Source organism: Hyperolius riggenbachi, chromosome 1 (assembly GCF_040937935.1).
Source record: "Hyperolius riggenbachi isolate aHypRig1 chromosome 1, aHypRig1.pri, whole genome shotgun sequence".
Classification (NCBI taxonomy): Eukaryota; Metazoa; Chordata; class Amphibia; order Anura; family Hyperoliidae; genus Hyperolius; species Hyperolius riggenbachi.
This window is the reverse complement of record NC_090646.1, coordinates 667008277-667031102: the sequence shown is the minus strand read 5'-3', so window position 1 is coordinate 667031102 and position 22826 is coordinate 667008277. Positions and strand designations below refer to the sequence as shown.

Below are 22826 nucleotides of genomic sequence, written 5' to 3'. Positions count from 1 at the left end.
GGGCGAGAGAGGGATAATTAAAGGGGGGGAGAGAGGGATGAGGAGGGGGAGGGAGAGAAGGATGGAGGGGGAAGGGAGGGATGGGTGAAGGGGAGAGAGAGAGGAATGCACAGAGAGGTGTGTAGGAAGTAAGTGTGGGGAGATAGGAGGGATGGGTGAGGGTTGAGGGAGAGAGAGGTGTGTAGAAAATAAGAGGGAGAGAGAGGGATAATGAAAGGGGGGAGAGAAAGGGGTGAGGGAGGGGGAGAGAGGGATGAGGGAGAGAGAGAGGGATGCACAGAGAGGTGTGTAGGAAGTAAGTGTGGGGAAATAGGAGGGATGGGTGAGGGTTGAGGGAGAGAGAGGTGTGTAGAAAATAAGAGGGAGAGAGAGGGATAATGAAAGGGGGGAGAGAAAGGGGTGAGGGAGGGGGAGAGAGGGATGAGGGAGAGAGAGAGAGATGCACAGAGGGGTGTGTAGGAAGTAAGTGTGGGGAGATAGGGGGGAAGAGGTGAGGGATGAGGAGGGGGAGGGAGAGAAGGATGGAGGGGGGGGAGGGAGGGATGGGTGAAGGGGAGAGAGAGAGGGATGCACAGAGAGGGGAGTAGGAAGTAAGGTGTAAAGATTGAAGATTGAAGATCTCACACTACATTCATTGTAACACAAAGAAGAGTTGTGTTTCAGTTGTAGGCTGTCCGGTTCCTGCTGATTGGAGGCTCTCAGCATTTGCTACAGGTGATCTGCCGGAGGGTATGGCTGCACCGATGTGCTCAGCATTGGATGGGGAGGTGCAGAGCTCTGGGGACGGTCACAGGACACCTGCAGAAACAATAACAGTCACATGGCAGTCATGTGCTTATAGGGCTGATCTCATCTCTCTGCACTCTGACATCATCCATCAGGAAACATGCACAGAGTACATTCACTCCAAACACACAGAATGTAATCATCAGTGATGGGAAAGTAATGATAGGGAACATATGAAGTGACAACCAATGAGGTTCCAGGTGTGTCTAAAAAGGAATAACTGATCTTTAAGTAAAAAAAACAACAACATTTTTTATTGAGGTAAATATCTTTTATCCCTTTTGATACACTCTCCACTTGCATCCACACATCGCTGCAGATTGCATATTTTTGCAGCCACTTTTTCGCATCAGGTGACTTTTTTTCACAACGAACAATTGGTTTTGGTGATATTCGGGTAACATCGCTTAGTGAAATTTTGCTAAATAATGTATAAAGATGTGCAGCAATCACAATCATTATGCCGGATCACTAAAGGAGCAATCGTTCAGATCTCCATTGTCCTCTGTGTAAAATTTACTATGATCATTTAAACTATTGTTTGCATTGTGGTTTGCGCAATTGTGAATATGGATTGGTGAACATTTGTTTGCCATCGCTGATCCCCGATCCATCTTCACGTGGGTTTTCAGTTTAAAGTGAATGGGAACTGCATTTAAAAAAATGAGACAGATACTTACCCAAGGAGAGGGAAGGTTCTGGGTCCTATAGAGCCTTCCCACTCCTCTCCTGGTCCCGTCGTTCCGGTGCTGGCTCGCCCGGTAGCAGTATTTGACTAAATTAGTCAAATACTGCTTTATCTGGTCGAAGGAGGCTTCAGAAGTCTTCAGGGAGCCCGAGTGCTCCTGAAGAAGGGCCGCCCTGTACTGCACCTGCGCAAGCACGCTCTCTTGCACGCTCACGCCTGTGCAGTATGGAGCCACACGTCTTCAGGAGGACACGGCTCCCGAAGACTTCCAAATTCCCTTTTGACGGGGGAATGATATGGGGGGGAGCCAACACAGGATAGAGAGCACCGAGAGAGGAGACGGAAGGCTCTATATGACCCAGAGCCTTCCCTCTCCTTAGGTAAGTATTTACTTCATTTTTTTTTAAATGCGGTTCCCATTCACTTTAAAGGACTTACGAGGTGAAAATAAACTTCTGAGAAAAACAATTATATCTATCCTACTTCTCCTAAAAATGACTTTTTTAGATATCCCACAGTTTTATTTTATATTTAAATCTAGTTTTTAAGTTTTTACTGTTTCATTGTCTCTGCTCAATGACACATTCATTGCAGTATGCCAGAGCTCAAACGTATGAATTATTGACCCTTTTTATCTCTTTTCTGCTCTTAAAAGCCATTTACTGACAGGAAAGTGTTTTATGGCTGTAATTACTTATCAGTGAGGGTTATGCTATAGTCTGACCCAGTCCGACCCGGTCCCGACCCAGACAGAAATTGTCATTTGCATACTTGATGTTTAACTTTTTCAGGCAGAGAAAGAAAAAAAGGAACACAGCCTAGTTATTTGTGTGCTAGGCACTGTACGTACACATGTCTATCTCATCATGTCACATGTCACCTCGTAAGTCCTTTAAGTGCAGAGTGGTGGAGGGGTGGTAGATGATTAAAGTTTAGTACTGGGTTATGATTAGGTTTGAAGAAGTTCAGTTAAGGTTTAACCACTTCCCTAACACAGGTATTTTTTCCCCTTCAAAACTACAGCAATTTTCACATCATGCTCTTACCATTCATTCACCAATAAATGTATCGCTACTTATAACACTGAAATGATCTATATATTATTTGTTTGTGGGACAAACTAGGCTTTCTTTGTTCTTTTTGCTAAGAATAATTTTATTTTATATACATTTTACAGGGAAGAAGAAGAAAAAAAAAGAAAAAAAAAAAAACATAATTTCTCAGCTTTCAGCCATTATACTTTAAAAAATAAAATGTATTATTGTAGATGAAACTCACACATTTTATTTGCCCATTTGCCCCGGTTATTACAACGTTTAAATTGTGTCCCTAGTACAGTGCATGACGATAATATTTTATTGGGAAATAAAGGTGTATTTTTTCCACTTTGTGTTTGTTTATACTATATTACTTATTACAAGCCTTTATTTGCAAAATTAACAGTAATATACCCTCATGACATACATTAAAAAAAAAAAGTCCCTAAGGTATTTATGTAATTTTTTTTAAATGATGTAATTAAAAAAAAACATTTACAAGTGTTTTTATTTTTGTAACTCTAGCCATTTTGTCACTCCAGGCAAGAAAACCTGAGGCGCATCCCCCCCCCCTCCCCATGAAAATAATCGTAATGCAGCAGCGGTTCACCAGAAATTACACTTATTGCGGCATTGTTTCACCAGAAGAATACACGTAAATGAGGCAGCGTTTCACAAGAAAATACACGTAATGTGGGCAGTGTTTCACCAGAAAATGCAGGGCTCCATTTTTCCATTTTCATGAGGGACAAGGGGGACAGAAGGAATTGCAAAGGGGGACAGAAGGAGACACAGGGGGACTGAAGAAGGCACACAGGGAGACAGAAGGAGGCACGAGGGTCAGAAGAAGTCACAAAGGAGGACAGAAGGAGGCACAAGGGGACAGAAGGAGTCACACAGGGGGACAGAAGGAGGCACAATGGGGGACAAACAGAGACACAATGGTGGACAGAATGGGCTTGATTCACAAAGCGGTGCTAACAGTTAGCACCCTGGTGAAAAGCCCTTTATCATGCCTAAACTCAGTTTAGGCATGATAAGTTTAGGTGTGATAAGTTTAGGTGTGATAAGTTAAGGCATGATAAGTTTAGGTGTGATAAGTTTAGGCATGATAAGTTTAAGCGCCAACTGCGTTAGCACCGCAGTGCACAGCTGATCAAAAGTTTACGCTAGCAAAGTCTGGTGCACTTTGTATAAAGTTTAATGGCGCTGCTTTGCGTGCGGGACTTTGCAAGCGATCTAAACTTATCTAAACTTAGCATGCCTAAACTTATCACTCCTAAACTTAGCATGCCTAAACTTATCACACCTAAACTGGCTTTTCACCAGAGTGGTGCAATGGTTATCATGCCTAAAGTCTCTAACTGGGTTAGCACCGCTTTGTGAATCGAGCCCAATGAGACACAAAGGAGGACAGAAGGAGGCACAGGAGGAGAGAAGGAGGTACACAGAGGAGCAGCGGGAGGTACAGGGGGACAAGCAAGAAGGCATGAGGGCCAGAAGGAGGCACAAAAGAGGACAGAAGGGGGCACAGGGGGGCTGAAGGAAGCACAGAGTTGGACAGAAGGAGGCACAAAGTGGGGCAGAAGGATGCACAATGGGGACAGATTGAGGCACAAAGGGGGACAAAAGGAGACACCGGAGGAAAGAAGGAGGCACAGGGGGATTGAAGGAGGCACACAGAGGACAGAAGGAGGCACAAAGTGGGCAGAAGAAGGCATAATGGGGGACAGAAAAAAGCAGCGTTAGTCATTGAAATTTGCTACTCAGTTACAGTATTAATGTGCATGTGATTGCTCAGAATGGTCTGGGTTGTTTAGTTGGGCATTGGACGGCATATGGGGTGGCGGGGGTGAGCTTCCAGACACTAAAATTATGTTTAGCCGCAGTACACTTTTACCACTTTTAGGCCTCTTGCACACTGCAAGCGATTCAGATTCAGACTCCGCTTTTTAATCGGTTTTTACTTCCGATTCCGATTCAGATTTGCAGTTTGCCCCCTGCACACTGCAAATCGGAAACTGAATCGGATGTAAAAACTGATTAAGGCCTCTTGCACACTGCACGCGATTCCGATTCCGCTTTTTAAGCGGAATCGGAATCGGTTGCAGTGTGCAAGAAGCCTTAGACTGTAGGCTTACCCCCTCCAACCCCCCCCCCCCCCCCCCCCCCCTTAGTGACCAGGCTGTTTTTTACAATTTAGGCCACTGCAGCTTTAAGGGCTTGCTGCAGGGCCGTACAACTCAGCACACAAGTAGTTCCCCTGCTTCATTTTCTGCCCACTAACAGGGCTTTTAGTTGGTGGGTTGGGATCACTGCTGCCGCGTTATTTGTGTTTTTTTTTTAAAATAAATATATGTATTTTTTTATTTTGTAAATTTAAAATGCATGTAAACACATACAAATAAGAAGTATGTTTCTTTCACAGCAAAATGAGCCATATATTACTTTTATCCTATGTCGCTGTCACTTACATAAGGTACTAGAAATCTGACAGAACCGACAAGTTTTGGACTAGCCCATCTCCTCATGGGGGATTCTCATGGTTTTGTTTCAAAAGCACCTAACGAAGGCAGTTGCTCAGTCCAACTGCCAAAAAAGTGTGTAGCGAGCAGGAAAGCAGGCCAGCATCATTGTATAAATCCTTTTCAGGGAATATCTTTATAAAAAATAAAAGCCTTTCTGAGAATCCCCCAAGAAGAGATGGACTAGTCTAAAATCTGCCGGTTCTGTCAGATTTCTACAACCTACTGTAAGTGACAGCAACATGGGAGAAAAGTAATTTACTCTGGAAGAAACATACTTCTAATTTGCATACGTTTACATGTATTTTTAATTTTACGATTTTCACGATAGTGGTCCTTTAAGCTTAACCTATTTTGGTTTCTGGACGTAGAAACTACGTCCAGAAACCATGTGCGCTACCACGCACTCCCGGCCGCGGATTCGGTAGTCAGGGAATCAATGTATCGGGCTATGGTGCCCGATCACTGATTCCTCTCCCCCGCTGAAAAAGCGACAGCTTCTCTCGGAAGCTGCGCCTTTTCTGGCCGTTCCCTTCCCGATGCGCCACTCTAAGCGTGTGTTACGCTAAAGCAGGCCATACACTGGCTCGATTCACGGCCGTTTCGACAGCAGATCCGATCCTGGGATCGGATCTGCTGCCAATCGCTTGCGCTAAACGCACCCGCCGATCCGATTCCCTCCCGAAATCGGATCGGACCGTCGATCGCGCCGTGCGGGAAATTACCCTCGATCGCCCGGCGGTAGGAGCGCGTCGCTTGCGGCGTACGATTCGGGCCCGATCCGAGCATGTATACATTACCTGAAGCTGGCTCCGGGGTCCTCTTCTCCTCGCTGCACCGCATTTCCGCATCTCCCAGTGTACGCTTATACTTCCTGTGTCACTCCGGTGACCAGGAAGTTGAAATAGAGGGCGCTCTATTTGAACTTCCTGGTCACGGAGTAACACAGGAAGCGCCGGGATGGAGCAAGAACAGCAGTGCGGTGCAGTGCAGAGAAGACGCCCGGGAGCCAGCCTCAGGTAATGTATACGGGGGGGGGGACAGGCGGCAGGAGCAGCTGAACAGATTGTGATCGGTTTCAGGCTGAAATCGATTCACAATCTGTTTGCAGTAAAGGCAGCCATACGATCCCTATCTGATCAGATTCGATCAGATAGGGATCTGTCAGCTGGTCGATCTAATGGCACATCGACCAGTGTATGGCCACCTTTAGAGTGACATCATGTAAACAAACTCATGGCCGCCATCTTGTGGCCAAAAAGTAATACTACAACTGAAAATAAAAATAAATTAAAATCAACACACATTTACATTATAAATCTATTGTTTACCCCCCACCCTCCCAAAACTATCCAAATAAAATGTTTACTATAAAAAAAAAAAAACATTACAATAAAAAAAAAAAAACATGTAAATATTTACCTAAGGGTCTAAACTTTTTAAATATCAATGTAAAGATGAAATATTTCTATATTTTTTTTATCTTAAACTTGTTAATAGTGATAGATGCAAAACAGAAAAAAATGCACCTTTATTTCCAAATAAAATATTGTCGCCATACATTGTGATAGGGACATAATTTTAACGGTGTAATAACCGGGACATATGGGCATATACAATACGTGAGTTTTAATTATGGAGGCATGTATTATTTTAAAACTATAATGGCTGACAACTGAGAAATAATGAATTTTTCCATTTTTTTCTTATTCTTCCTGTTAAAATACGTTTACAGTAAAGTGGCTCTTAGCAAAATGTACCCCCCAAAGAAAGCCTAATTGGTGGCGGAAAAAACAAGATATAGATCAGTTCATTGTGATAAGTAGTGATAAAGTTATAGGCTAATGAATGGGAGGTGAACATTTCTCTCGTGAAAACCACGGAACCTGAATGGGTTAAAGAGGAACTCTGACCAAGAATTGAACTTTATCCCAATCAGTAGCTGATACCCCCTTTTCCTGAGAAATCTATTCCTTTTCACAAACAGACCATCAGGGGGCGCTGTATGGCTGATATTGTGGTGAAACCCCTCCCACAAGAAAAGTACGTAGTCTTGGCAGTTTCCTGTCTGTGAGCCTTGTTGCATTGTGGGAAATAGCTGTTTACAGCTGTTTCCAACTGCCAAAAAAGCATGCAGCAGCTACATCACCTGCCAACAATAAAAATGTCACCATGTGATAAATGTCAGGATATAAGTTAGGGAGAGGAAAGATTTTACAATTGGCAAACACTGACTAAATCATTTATACATAATTATTGTAAAAATAAAGCACTTTTTTTTTATTACATTATTGTCACTGGAGTTCCTCTTTAACACTTTTAATACAAAGGGGACATGCTATAGAAATGCTGGGAATGCAGATGTAGATAAAGAAATGACAGACCCAACTCACGTATGTATTTTGGTTTATTCCAGCTTTGTCTGTGGTGGCTTCTTGGACTTTCGCTCAGCTTTCTCCCTCTTTTTAGTCTCTTTCTTCAGCCTGTCCAGTCTCTTCATCAGCTTGATAACCCAGGGGGAGCCTACAGGGGCGCACAGCTTCCGGGAGGGTCTGGTGTTGGTTAAGAACCTGCAGACATATTCTAGTTATACATTAATTGAGAAGACTTACGTTATACACAACCTATGGTCCAGGGTCGGGCTCTTGGGAAGTTTGTTGGTTGCACCTAACTTTTCTGCTAAATGACAAAACATGTTGTGAGTCTGCACTCCAAATAACTACCTTTACTGAGGCGTTTACAGCCAACGTTTCGGGACCAGTTTATTATGGGCCCTTCATCGGGGCAATAAATAATAAATCACCATAAGTCACAGGGGAAATAGCAAAGAAGGAAGTGTTCGCAAGAGTATATTGTCTTGTCACTAACTGTCCCTCAGGTGGGCTCACAATCTAGTCCTTACCACTGTCATATGTCTATGTATGTATCATGTAGTGTATGTATCGTAGTCTAGGGTCAATTTAGGGGGAAGCCAATTAACTTATTTATCTCTATGTTTTTGGGATGTGAGAGGAAACTTGAGTGCCCAGAGGAAACCCACACAGACATGGGGAGAACATACAAACTCCTTGCAGATGTTGACCTGGCTGGGATTGGAACCAGGGACCCAGTGCTTGCAAGGCAAGCAAGGAATGGAGGCCGGCCAACTGGTTGAGGGTGAGCAGTTTGCTTGTGACATACTCGCTGCCAGTTAGTCAGTGTGTTATTGTGTTGAGCTGCAGCATGTCATGTGAGAACATTAAATGAAGCAGAGTCAATTGTCGGGTGCCGTGCGATCACTCCAAATTGTGTGTGTGTGGGGGGGGGGGGGTATTCCCACAAGTTGGCCTCAGGCAGCAAAGTCTAGAACCGGCCCTGGTCACCAGGGTTAGGCAAGGGAAATGGTTTCAACACTGGGGGGCCCCCTCAAAATTTTGTTACACCACTGAGTGGAATGTTTGCACAACAAAGAAGGTAACCCTTTCCCCCCCATTTCAGATTGGTCGGGTTGTAGGCAGTATGTCTGTACAGTGTAATAGAGGTCGCTTCACCTCCGCTGATGAGCAATTCCATTCTCCGGCCTTTACTTACAGCACGGCGGTCTTCATGCACCCTTTGTCGGTGGTTTGCATCTCATATCCGGTAACAACGTTGTGGTGGATGGGCTTGTTACTGGTCTGCAGGCAGCAGTCCGCCACCGGGTTTCCGGAACCTGCAACACACAAAGCGATACAGAAAATCACCTTTCTACGTTAGTCCTACAGACAGGACTGAGAGTTTACAGATGCTCATGAAAAAAATAATTGGTAGTTTTCCCTCTATGGCCAACTTTCATGAGCTGCTGCTAGTGATGATTACAGTGTGCTTATGTCGTTTACGTGAAATTTCACATAAAATGATCGCATTGACGATTACACGTAAGTATGATTTTAAAATTTAATTGATATGGCGATAAGCAATGTTTACATTTCACATGTTATACTTGTTTTTGCACTCAATTTTGTGCACAGCATCCTTAAGAGGGATTGTCACTAGACACTGTTATCTGTTACTAATTGGTCGTCTCACCGGAGCCCAATATCACTTTTCTCAGGGCAAGGCCTCTTCCATAGCTCCCAACTGTCCCTTTTTCGGAGGGACAGTCCCTTTTTGGGAGTCCTGTCCATCTGTCCCTCTTTCACCCTCATTTGTCCCTCTTTCTATGTAAATATATATATTTCTATACTAAAAATGTGTTTGATTGACTCTAAACTTGAAATTGATATATTACTAATTTTAAAATGTTACTATGAAGGAAAATGGACCAGAATAGAAAGGACCAGCGTGGTTTGAATTATAAAACAACAAACTTTTCTTATGAAATCTTTATAGTATGCGTGACTAGAGGCGTGGCGAGGGCGTGATCAGGGGTGGGGCAGGGGCATGGCTTAAGTGTTCCTATTTTCTCATCTCAAAAAAATTGGGCGATATGCCTCTTCTGCAGTCATTTCAAGGGGGTCACCCCAAAGAAATATTGCAGAAACACACCTGTGGTGGTTGGGACTGCTGTCGTTACCTATAAATTGTGAAGGTGGTAGGTAGGAAACTAACGTTATCACATTTTGTGAATTGTAGAACAGAATAGGTGGTACGCGTCATACAGAGATTGGGCAGCCAGAGAAGAGCCTGCTGCTGGAGGAGACCCCACATGAAGCGAGCAATCGGATGAATTAATTACACACCGCACCGCTGCTCCAGCTCTGCAGGTGTGCACAGGAGGAGGGCCCATGGAGAGGGCTGGCGGATGATGTTGGGCCCTCCTCCTGTACTGGCGGCACCTATACCGGGCTACCTATACTGGCTGCACCTATACCGGGCTACCTATACTGGCTGCACCTATATCTGGCTACCTATACTGGCTGCACCTATATCTGGCTAGCTGTACTGGTGGCACCTATACCGGGCTACCTATACTGGCTGCACCTATATCTGGCTACCTGTACTGGTGGCACCTATACCGGGCTACCTATACTGGCTGCACCTATATCTGGCTACCTATACTGGATGCACTTATACCGGGCTACCTATACTGGCTGCACCTATATCTGGCTACCTATACTGGCTGCACCTATATCTGGCTAGCTGTACTGGCGGCACCTATACCTGGCTACCTATACTGGCTGCACCTATATCTGGCTACTTGTACTGGTGGCACCTATACCGGGCTACCTATACTGGCTGCACCTATATCTGGCTACCTATACTGGCTGCACCTATATCTGGCTACCTATACTGGCTGCACCTATATCTGGCTAGCTGTACTGGCGGCACCTATACCGGGCTACCTATACTGGCTCCACCTATATCTGGCTACCTGTACTGGTGGCACCTATACCGGGCTACCTATACTGGCTGCACCTATACCGGGCTACCTATACTGGCTGCACCTATACCGGGCTACCTATACTGGCTGCACCTATATCTGGCTACCTGTACTGGCTGCACCTATATCTGGCTACCTGTACTGGCGGCACCTATATCTGGCTACCTGTACTGGCGGCACCTATACCGGGCTACCTATACTGGCTGCACCTATATCTGGTTACCTGTACTGGTGGCACCTATACCGGGCTACCTATACTGGCTGCACCTATATCTGGCTACCTGTACTGGCGGCACCTATACCGGGCTACCTATACTGGCTGCACCTATATCTGGCTAGCTGTACTGGCGGCACCTATACCGGGATACCTATACTGGCTGCACCTATATCTGGCTACCTATACTGGCTGCACCTATACCGGGCTACCTATACTGGCTGCACCTATATCTGGCTACCTATACTGGCTGCACCTATATCTGGCTAGCTGTACTGGCGGCACCTATACCAGACTACCTGTACTGGCTGCACCTATACCGGGCTACCTATACTGGCTGCACCTATATCTGGCTACCTGTACTGGCGGCACCTATACCGGGCTACCTATACTGGCTGCACCTATATCTGGTTACCTATACTGGCTGCACCTATACCGGGCTACCTATACTGGCTGCACCTATACCTGTCTACCTGTACTGGTGGCATCTATACCAGGCTACCTATACTGGCTGCACCTATACCGGGCTACCTATACTGGCTGCACCTATACTGGGCTACCTATACTGGCTGCACCTATACCGGGCTACCTATACTGGCTGCACCTATACCGGGCTACCTATACTGGCTGCACCTATACCGGGCTACCTATACTGGCTGCACCTATCTGGCTAGCTGTACTGGCGGTACCTATACCGGACTACCTGTACTGGCTGCACCTATACCGGGCTACCTATACTGGCTGCACCTATATCTGGCTACCTGTACTGGCGGCACCTATACCGGGCTACCTATACTGGCTGCACCTATATCTGGTTACCTATCTTGGCTGCACCTATACCGGGCTACCTATACTGGCTGCACCTATACCTGTCTACCTGTACTGGTGGCATCTATACCAGGCTACCTATACTGGCTGCACCTATACCGGGCTACCTATACTGGCTGCACCTATACTGGGCTACCTATACTGGCTGCACCTATACCGGGCTAGCTATACTGGCTGCACCTATACCGGGCTACCTATACTGGCTGCACCTATACCTGGCTACCTATACTGGCTGCACCTATACCGGGCTACCTATACTGGCTGCACCTATACCGGGCTACCTATACTGGCTGCACCTATACCGGGCTACCTATACTGGCTGCACCTATACTGGGCTACCTATACTGGCTGCACCTATACCTGGCTACCTATACTGGCTGCACCTATACCGGGCTACCTATACTGGCTGCACCTATCTGGCTAGCTGTACTGGCGGTACCTATACCGGACTACTTGTACTGGCTGCACCTATACCGGGCTACCTTTACTGGCTGCACCTATATCTGGCTACCTGTACTGGCGGTACCTATACCGGGCTACCTATACTAGCTGCACCTATATCTGGTTACCTATACTGGCTGCACCTATACCTGTCTACCTGTACTGGTGGCATCTATACCAGGCTACCTATACTGGCTGCACCTATACCGGGCTACCTATACTGGCTGCACCTATACTGGGCTACCTATACTGGCTGCACCTATACCGGGCTAGCTATACTGGCTGCACCTATACCGGGCTACCTATACTGGCTGCACCTATACCTGGCTACCTATACTGGCTGCACCTATAGCGGGCTACCTATACTGGCTGCACCTATACCGGGCTACCTATACTGGCTGCACCTATACCGGGCTACCTATACTGGCTGCACCTATACCGGGCTACCTATACTGGCTGCACCTACACCGGGCTACCTATACTGGCTGCACCTATACCGGGCTACCTATACTGGCTGCACCTATACCGGGCTACCTATACTGGCTGCACCTATACCTGACTACCTATACTGGCTGCACCTATACCGGGCTACCTATACTGGCTGCACCTATATCTGGCTAGCTGTACTGGCGGCACCTATACTTGGCTACCTACACACATCTTATATGCTTGGATTTTTTTAAAAACCACTTCACAGCTTCAGTACAGTATATCTACTCCCCTGCAGACTTCATCTAACCGCCCAGGGGAGTAAATATACGTACTCCCGCTGCTACCACTGCTGTAAGCGCTCCCGCTTATTTGTGCGCTTGTTCATGTTGCCATCTGCCCGCCAGGAGATCAATGAATGGGAAAGCAATTCTTAATCATTGATCTAAGTCCCCGTAGCAATGATCTGCGCCTTTTATGAGAAGCTGCTCGATCATTCTAATAAATAAAAGTTTCCCATCTTCAGTACACTTACTGTAAGCATACATATTTTGCTTACAGGACGTATAAAAAAAAAAAAGACTGGGGCTATCTTGTGGCCAAATAGTAAAACTACATCTAAAAGTATTTTTTTTTAAATGCAAAGACCTGTTTTTACATTTTAAATTAACCCCTTGACTCCCACACTCCCCAATAGTTACCAACATTTTTTTTTTTGTAAAAAAATACAATGAAATAAATTTACAATTATAAAAAATGCATAAATAGTTTTCTTAGGGACTGAACTTTTTAATATGTATGTCAAGACGGTATAATACTGTTACTTTATAAATTATGGGCTTTTTATGAATGATGGATGCAAAACTGAAAAAAAATGCATCTTTATTTCCTAATAAAATATTGGCGCCAGACATTGTGATAGGGACATCATTTAAATGGTGTAATAACCGGGACAAATGGGCACATAAATTACGTGGATTTTAATTACGGTAGCATGCATTATTTAAAAATTATAATGGCCGAAAACTGAAAAATAAGGATTTTTTTCCAATTTTTTTCTTATTTTTCCATTAGGGCCCGTTTCCACTCTCGCGGAAACGGCCGCGAATCCGCAGAGTTTCCCCGCAGGCAAATCGCGCGGGGAAACTCTGCCATAGGGGACAACGGCGCCGCCGGCCGAATCGCTTGCAGTAGCGATTCGGCCGGAAACCCCCACAGAATTCGCGGCGGAGGCTGCGATTCCCATAGCCGTGCATGGCACGGCTGATGGGAATCGCCTGCGATCCCGCCCACCCGCTCAGTGCCGGCGTGCGTCTACGAGACGCACGCCGCACTAGTGGAAACGAGCCCTCAAAAAACATTTAGAATAATATAATTCTTGGCATAATGTACCACCCAAAGTAAGCCTAATTCGTGATAAAAAAAAAACACATTTAACACATTTCATTCTGATAAGTAGAGATAAAGTTATTGGCAAATTAATGGAAGGAGCTGAAAGGTGAAAATTGCTTGGATGCTGAAGGGGTAAAACCCCTCAGTTGTGAATAGTGTTGGGCGAACAGTGTTCGCCACTGTTCGGGTTCTGCATAACATCACCCTGTTCGGGTGCTGTTCGAGTTCGACCGAACACCTGATGGTGTTCGGCCTTTTAGTTCGGGTTCGCCCGAACTACTCAATGCCCCCCGAACAGGGCCCCTGTTCGGCCAAACAGGGCCCTGTTCGCCCGAATATGGCCCCCCTATGGGGTCGCAGGCATAAGGGGGGAGCATGCCCCGATCGCGGGGGGGGGGTCGGAAATTCCCCCCACCCCCTCCGCTAGCGCTCCCCCCTCTGCCCGCTTCCCCATAAAAAAAGTTGGCGGAAAGTTCATAGTACCTGGCTGGCTGGCACTGTGGTGTGGCTGGCTGGCTGGCTGGCAGTGACTACGAGACGCGTTGAGGCCGGGCAGCGGGCGGTTCAGCGGTAGTACCCTTGTGGTACTTCCGCCCTTTCTCTGACCTCACGTCCTCTACGTGATGACGCATACGAGGGTACGCGTGACGCCTCACGCGTCTCGTAGTCACTGCCAGCCAGCCAGCCAGGTACTATGAACTTTCCGCCAACTTTTTTTATGGGGAAGCGGGCAGAGGGGGGAGCGCTAGCGGAGGGGGTGGGGGGAATTTCCGCCCCCCCCGCGATCGGGGAATGCTCCCCCCTTATGCCTGCGACCCCATAGGGCCCCCAAAAGCGGCATGTTCGGGGGCCCCATTGACTTCCATTGAGTTCGGGGTTCGGGCCGAACATGCCGAACATCTGGCGCATGTTCGGCGAACGTTCGCGAACCCGAACATCCAGGTGTTCGCCCAACACTAGTTGTGAAGTGTATTTCTCTCAAAAACGTATCTAAATTATATCTCCAGAAAAAGTACAACATTTTGTTTCAGTGTCCAAGCCCAATTCATTATGTAAAATATATAGATATAATACGTCCTATTTCATGTAGGTTTTTTTGTCAAAAATCCTAAGTAAACCTTATGAGTGCAAAATGTCTGAAAACTGCTTGGCAGTAGATGTTCGCGTTTAGGACAAATCGGCTGGCAGGGAAAGGGTTAAACAATACCAGTAGCCTAGCAGTCCTGCTGATCTTTGGCTGCAGTAGTGTCTGAATCACACAAGAAACAAACATGCAGATAATCTTGTCAGATCTGACAATAATGTCAGACACACTTGATCTGCTGCATGCTTGTTCCGGGTCTAGAAAGAAATATGGCAGCCTCCGTATTCCTCTCACTTCAGGTGCCCTTTAACTCCTGAGTGTGGTTTGAGGTCTGGTGTGTATGTCCTAGCTATACTCTACCACTTTCCGCAAGCAGTAGAATTTTGAATGTGAAATGCGATTACCACCACGGCAGTCATAAAAAACATCACCACCCGGATAAAACATAAATGCCTAAAAAGGCAATGTTCCTTTATTACTACACATGTTAGCAACCAAGAGCCATAGGGCTTGATTCACAAAGCGGTGCAAAGTGTTTGCACGCCTGTAAAAAGCCCTTTATCACGCCTAAACTCAGTTTAGGCGTGATAAGAAGAAACTCGCGCGATCTCCCGCGCGCAAAGTTTTGCGCGCGCAGTGTACTGTGCTTCGCGCGCAGCGTCCATTGAGCCCTATGGGACTTTGCGCGCGGGAGCTTCGCGCGAAGAGCAGCACAAATCGGTGATAACTCAGCTTTGCACGGCTTATCACGCCTAAAGTCTTTTAGGCGTGATAACTGAGTTATCACCGCTTTGTGAATCAGGGCCATAGTAGCTGTAAGCTTATGCAATCCTGCAGAGGCGTAATCTATTTCATCCACTAGATGGCAGGGACATTCCATAAAGTGATTTTCAACACTTCTAAACTTTGCGGGAATTGCTAGCTTTAGAAGGAAAACATGGTGCAGACCAGTGTCTGACAATACAGATGTGAAAGGCACAACTCCTCATTAGTGATGACCGTAATCTGCTAATTACGATTACTCTAAATTTCACATACATTTTCGCAAATGTGGCCAGAATGCTGTCTTTCTCTGCCTTTCTGCTGTCTCTCTCTCTCTCTGCCTCTCTGCTGTTTCTCTCTCTGCCTTTCTGCTGTCTCTCTCTCTCTCTGCCTTTCTGCTGTCTCTCTCTCTCTGCCTTTCTGCTGTCTCTCTCTCTCTCTCTGCCTTTCTGCTGTTTCTCTCTCTCTGCCTTTCTGCTGTCTCTCTCTCTCTCTCTGCCTTTCTGCTGTCTCTCTCTCTCTGCCTTTCTGCTGTCTCTCTCTCTCTGTGCCTTTCTGCTGTCTCTCTCTCTCTCTGCCTTTCTGTTGTCTCTCTCCCTCTCTGTGCCCTCTCCTCTCTCTCTGCCTCTCTGATGTCTCTATCTGCATTTCTGCTGTCTCTCTCTGCCTTTCTGCTCTCTCTCTCTCTCTCTCTCTCTCTCTGCCTTTCTGCTCTCTCTCTCTCTCTTTCTCTCTCTCTCTGCCTTTCTGCTCTCTCTCTCTCTCTCTCTCTGCCTTTCTGCTATCTCTCTCTCTCTCTCTCTGCCTTTCTGCTGTCTCTCTCTCTCTCTCTGTCTTTCTGCTGTCTCTCTCTCTTTCTGCCTTTCTGCTCGCTCTCTCTTTCTCTCTCTGCCTTTCTGCTGTCTCTCTCTCTCCGCCTTTCTGCCGTCTCTCTCCCTCTACCTTTCTGTTCTCTCTCTCTCTACCTTTCTGCTCACACTCCCTCTCTGCCTTTGTGCTGTCTCTCTCTGATTTTCTGCTGTCTCCCTCTCTGTCTGCCTTTCTGCTGTCTCTTTGTCTGTCTTGCTCTCTCTCTGTCTCTGCCTCCCTGCTGTCCCTCTCTGCCTTTCTGCTCTCTCTTTTTGCTGTCTTTCTCTGCCTCTCAGCTGTCACTCTCCCTCTCAGCTGTGTTTCTCTGCAGTGTGTCTCTCTCTCTCTCTCTGCCTTTCTACTGCCCTCCCCACACACGGGCACCCTCCTCCTACCCACTGGCACCCCCCTCCTGCCCATTGTCACCCTCTCCCACCAACTGGTACCCTCCTGCAAAATCTTGGGTGTGGCTTAATGCTTCACAGGGGGCATGGCTTAAGTTTCCCTGTCACTACCTAAACTGGGAGCCACCTGTGTCGGAGGCACTTACAAATCGCAATCTAATTCTTACCATAGCCCTAGTCTAATGTCCCACCATTGCTAAGTTCATGAAAATTTGGCTCCAACTGTGACCACACCCACATCGTGGTTCATGGCCACACCCATTTATCACAGCACGCGCCACATGACTCCGACCCCCTATTTTTGCCCCTCCTCCGGAAAATTTTCTGCAGACGCCCATGGGGGGGGGGGGGGGGGGATCATAGCTATACATGGGGGGGGTTAATTACACAAAACGCTGCGGGAAAGGGGGGGGATTTCGTAGTGGAGGCCTTTTATGGTCAAGTTACATCCCTGGACAGCACCCCAGCTCTGGTACACAAAGCCTAGGTGCAGTCATGACTTGCTTGCACACATATTACTCTCTGCAGCAGGGGTAAGGAGATTTGGGGCATCTTGCTAACCATTCAGGGCACTTGCCCCACATCAGAGAGCCCAGTGATGTCACTGTGTAAATGAGAGGTTACTCACCCTGCTCTTGGCATTCCAATGGCAAGATCTCCCTTCAGTCAGAAATACCTCTAGCTACTTTATACTGAGGTTCCTCGAGCTATATAATACTTGGGGGCACCTCTAGCTACTTCATATTGAGGGTACTTGTTGCTACCTAATACTAATGGGAACCTGTAGTTGCCTATGATGGGCAAGGACAATAAGGTAGAAGTGACAGCTAGGACAGCCAGCACACTTGCGATTCGGTTCAACTGGGGTTTGTAGGTTCATGGAGGGCGAAGTCTCGGGTGTAGGGATGCTCATTCGGATTCCGCGGAAATACAATTTCCGAAATTCCGATCTGAAATTGCATTTCTGCATCGGAATGCGGAAATTAGTAATGCAAGTGCGCTAGGCGGATTTCCGCCGGAAATCGCGGAAATTTCCGCCGGAAATCGCGGAAATTTCCGCCGGAAATCGCGTAAATTTCGCCCAACTTTAACATTGATTTTCTCAAAAACTATCAGGTCTTTTTGAAAACTTTTTTTGCATCTTGTTTACAAGATTCAGTTTAATAACCCCTGGAAATTTGGTGTTTCTAGGACTTATAGGGGCTTTGCTATTAACCGCTAAAGTCGGCGGATTTTTACTGTAATGTAAAATGCAGAAAATCTGCTTCTGCCTATTTTCTGTATTTACATTACAGGAAAAATCCACCGACTTTAGCGGTTAATAGCAAAGCCCCCGTAAGTCCTAGAAACACCAAGGTTTTATTGAACAGAATCTTCTGAACAAGATGCAAAAAAAGTTTTCAAAAAGACCTTATAGTTTTTGAGAAAATCGATGTTAAAGTCGGGCGGAATTTCCGCGATTTCCGGCTGAGATTCCGCATTGGAATGCGGAAATTGGTAGCGGAAAGCGGAATCGGTATTTGGCAATGGCGGAATGCGGATTTACCGCGGAATCGGAAATTGGCATTTCCGACCATCCCTACTTGGGTGCCAGGACATCTGTGCCTATAGGCTCCCTTGACGTAAATCCAGGCCTGTTTCCAACACCGTTTACAAGATATTTACAGGTATTTTCTCTTGTGCAGACAGCATTTATTGAATTATTTTTGTCGCCAAGTATTTTCATTCCTTTAGAAAATCAATAACTCCTTCTTTAAAAAATGATTTGTCATGCACTGTGCAATATTACAATAATAGAGTAAAATGAACTTGACGTAAACCTGGAGATTAGAGGATTGAGTACATAGGGCTCGATTTACCAAGCGGTGCAAAGTGTTAGCACCGTGGTGAAAAGGCCCTCTTCACGCCTAAAGTCACTTTAGGCATGATAAGAAGGGCTTCGCGCGAAGTTTCCGCGCGTAAAGTTTTGCGCGCGCTCCCGCGTGCGTGCGCGCGAAGCGCCCCTCACTTCGCGCGATGCGCCCATTAAACCCTATGGGACTTTGCGCGCGCGCCTGTGCGGGTGCGCGCGCAAAACTTTGCGCGCGATAACTTCGCGCGAAGTGCAGCCAAAAACGGTGCTAACTCAGTGGTGAAGAGGTCATCACGCCTAAAGTCCTTTAGGCGTGATAACTGGGTTAGCACCGCTTGGTGAATCGAGCCCCTAGGGCCTGATTCACAAAGCGGTGCTAACAGTTAGCACGCTAGTGAAAAGCCCTTTATCACGCCTAAACTCTGTTTAGGCATGATAAGTTTAGGTGTGATAAGTTTAGGTGTGATAAGTTTAGGCATGATAAGTTTAGGTGTGATAAGTTTTTAGGCGTGATAAGTTTAAGCACCAACTGCGTTAGCACCGCAGTGCACAGCTGATCAAAAGTTTTGCGCTAGCAAAGTCTGGTGCACTTTGCATAGAGTTTAATGGCGCTGCTTTGCGTGCGGGACTTTTCATGCGATCTAAACTTATCTAAACTTATCATGCCTAAACTTATCATGCCTAAACTGAGTTTAGGCATGATAAAAATGGTTATCATGCCTAGGGCTCGATTCACAAAGCGGTGCAAAGTGTTAGCACCATGGTGAAAAGGCCCTTATCACGCCTAAAGTCACTTTAGGCATGATAAGAAGAAACTCGCGCGAAGTTGCCGCGCGTACGCGCGTACGCGCGTACGCGCGTAAGTGCGCGCGCAACACCCGCCGCTTCGCGCGAAGCTCCCATTAAGCCCTATGGGACTTTGCGCGCGCTCTTATGCTTACGCGCGGTAACTTCGCGCGAAGAGCAGGAAAAATCGGTGATAACTCAGTGGTGAAAAGGTGAAAAGGTCATCACGCCTAAAGTCTTTTAGGCGTGATAACTGGGTTATCACCGCTTTGTGAATCGAGGCCCTAAAGTCTTTAACTGGGTTATCACCGGTTTGTGAATCGAGCCCATAGTGAGATTACCTGCAGTAATAACTGCACGGGAAGGGAATTTTTTTTTTCTTGTTTTAGAGCCCACAAGAAAAATACTCTATGGGCTTGATTCACAAAGCGGTGCTAACAGTTAGCACGCTGGTGAAAAGCCCTTTATCATGCCTAAACTCAGTTTAGGCATGATAAGTTTAGGTGTGATAAGTTTAGGTGTGATAAGTTTAGGCATGATAAGTTTAGGTGTGATAAGTTTAGGCATGATAAGTTTAAGCGCCAACTGCGTTAGCACCGCAGTGCACAGCTGATCAAAAGCTTTACGCTAGCAAAGACTGGTGCACTTTGTATAAAGTTTAATGGCGCTGCTTTGCGTGCGGGACTTTGCAAGCGATCTAAACTTATCTAAACTTATCATGCCTAAACTTATCACACCTAAACTTATCACGCCTAAACTTATCACGCCTAAACTGGCTTTTCACCAGCATGGTGCAATGGTTATCATGCCTAAAGTCTTTTAGGTGTGCTAACTGGGTTAGCACCGCTTTGTGAATCGAGCCCTAAATATTATTCTTGATGATGGTGTGAGGAGAAAGTCCCCGAGTGTCAGGAGTAAATCTCCTCAATGTCAAGAGGAAGTCCCTTTACCTTGATTTTTCAAATCTTCCTGTTGAAATTTTACTGTGATGGATAGCTTTACCAACAGAGATACAGAACTGTGGAGCTCCACTCCACCTGCTTCAATCTAGAAAACTGCTAATCATTTAGACATGCACTTCACAATGTAGCCAACTCCTGATCAGCGCCATCCGTAAGTTCTACAACACTCTGAGCAAAACTAGACTTTGGAGACTTCCCCCCTGGATTATAACACCCTCCACCCACCCCACTACAGACTTACCAGTACTGCCACCAAAGATCACAGTGCCACTACTGAGAACATTGGTTTTGGTAGTTGCTGGTGTTAGGGAGTCAGGTATGCCTCTAATGAGTACTGCGTAGCCAGATGTGTACCCAAATAATATTTGAAAGTCAGAAGGTCCCCAATAGTATGATGTACCCAGCGGTTCCCCCAGGTATTAAGCAGTTAGAGGTGTCCCCCACAGGGCCACCTTCAGGGCATCACAAGGGGGACTACTTTCAGGGCTGGTTTTAGCAAAAAATGGGGCCCCAGGGCAAAATAAACCTGTGGGGCCCCCCAACAGATACCCCGGAACAAAAATCGGCATTAAGGGACCTTTTTTGCAGCTGGTATAGTCAGGGTGTGAAGCCCCAATCGGTCAGAGCTCCACATTCTGGCTATCCCAGCCTACATGGAGGACAAGGGGTTAAAAAGTTTCAGGATGAAAACGTGTACACTGCTGTTGGTTTCTGTAATAAGGTCCGTGGACGTGGAGTTGAGGCTGCAATGGTGGCGATAGATGCCGAAAAAGCTTTCGATAGACTTAATAGGCACTATCTATATAAAGTCTTACATACAGTTAAAGTAGGAAACTCCTTTTGCAACCGAATTAAAAAGCTCTATGCAAATCAAAGTTCAGCAATTAAAGTTAATGGGGCTTTCTTTTCTGACTTTCCAGTTTGCAATGGAGTCAGACAGGGCTGTCCCCTTTCACCCTACCTCTTTAATTTAGCATTAGAACCCCTTATTCAGGCTGTACAGAGAGATCATTTGATAACACGTTTAAAGACCTGCCAGAATGAAATCAAAATACTTGCTTATGCAGATGATTTACTGCTGACTGTTTTAGAACCGGCTACATCAATACCAAGGGCGGTTCAATTATTAGAATCCTTCAGTCACTGTTCGAATTTTAAAGTTAATATAAAGAAAACCACTATTCTGGACCTGGGCTGTTCACCCCTCTCTAGACACACTATTCAATCCATAGTACCATTTAAATGGCAGACTAGCTGTATTGATTACTTGGGGATAAAATTATGCTCAAATGAGAGTGACTTATTTGGGGCCAACTACGACAGGCTTCTACCCGACTGTAAAAAATTGCTGGACGGGTGGGACAGACCCTGCTTCAATGTATTGGGCAGGATATCTATCATCAAAATGATGATCCTCCCTAGATTACTCTTTGTGTTCCAGTGTCTTCCTATTTTTGTCCCAAGATCCTGGTTTCGAGGTGGACAGGCTGTGCTGCAGAGATTTATATGGAGGGGCAAAAAGAGTAGAATCTCACATAGACACCTTATTCAAAGGAGGGAAGGAGGAGGGCTGGCTATACCGGATATTTATAAGTATTACCAAGCAGTCCACTTGGGTAGAATACTAGACTGGAGGAAAGGCAAAGATCATAGCTTTTGGACAGATCTGGAGCTAGAATATCTGAACGAACATTTTGCCCTGTCATGCAATCTACAGGTACTGAACAGGTTGTCTAGAGGCTGTACTCAACCATTAATAGGCCCAACTCTGACTACTTTTAAATATTTGATTAAAACACTCCCAGGACCATGCCCCCTATTATCTATAGTTAATAACCCTGGCTTTACCCCAGGGATGGACAGGACTTGGCTTAATGGAACTGGTTTAGAACAAGATACTAGACTCTGGGATTTCCTGGGAAGGTTCGGTCTAGCCAGCCCGCCTCCACATTTTCCATTTTTTAAATATTACCAAATATCAAGCTATATACTCAAAGAAATCAGGTCTTTAGGCCCTATTAGGACGGAAGTTTCCAATTTTGAAAAATGGTTTCTGGCTAGGACTAAACCCCCAGGGAGCTTGTCACTTCTGTATGGGTCGTTGCTGCACTTCACGGGCACTTCACGGGACAGAATTAGGGAGAGGTGGGAAGGTGAACTGCAAATTAATCTGGACAATAAACGCTGGTCGAGCTTTATAGAGAATGTTTGGATGCCTAAAAATACAGTACTTCAATTAATGCAATATAAAGTAATCATGCGCTGGTATTCTACTCCGGATGCCCTTAATAAATTATACAGTTCCGTTCCATCTATTTGCTGGAGATGTTCTTATCCAGTTTTACATTATTCCCACATTTGGTGGTCCTGCCCCTCAATCCAGAAATTTTGGAAAAAGGTTGAGTTTTTTTTAAGAGTAAACACAGACCTAGACCTCCGTATCAAT

At 46.0% G+C, this 22826-nt stretch overlaps 1 protein-coding gene across 1 annotated transcript in view; it reads right to left on the bottom strand.

The window, feature by feature from the left end:
• Window positions 1-294: 294 nt before the first annotated feature.
• LOC137561060 (C-C motif chemokine 19-like) overlaps window positions 295-22826 on the bottom strand; it is a 75260-nt gene continuing 52728 nt past the window's right edge. The window contains exons 2-4 of the mRNA XM_068272289.1: window positions 8607-8727; window positions 7430-7606; window positions 295-798 (exon numbers count right to left, since the gene is read on the bottom strand). Of these exons, the coding sequence (XP_068128390.1) occupies window positions 7444-7606; window positions 8607-8727 (284 nt within the window). The 3' untranslated portion in view covers window positions 295-798; window positions 7430-7443. The remainder of the gene's footprint in view (window positions 799-7429; window positions 7607-8606; window positions 8728-22826) is intronic.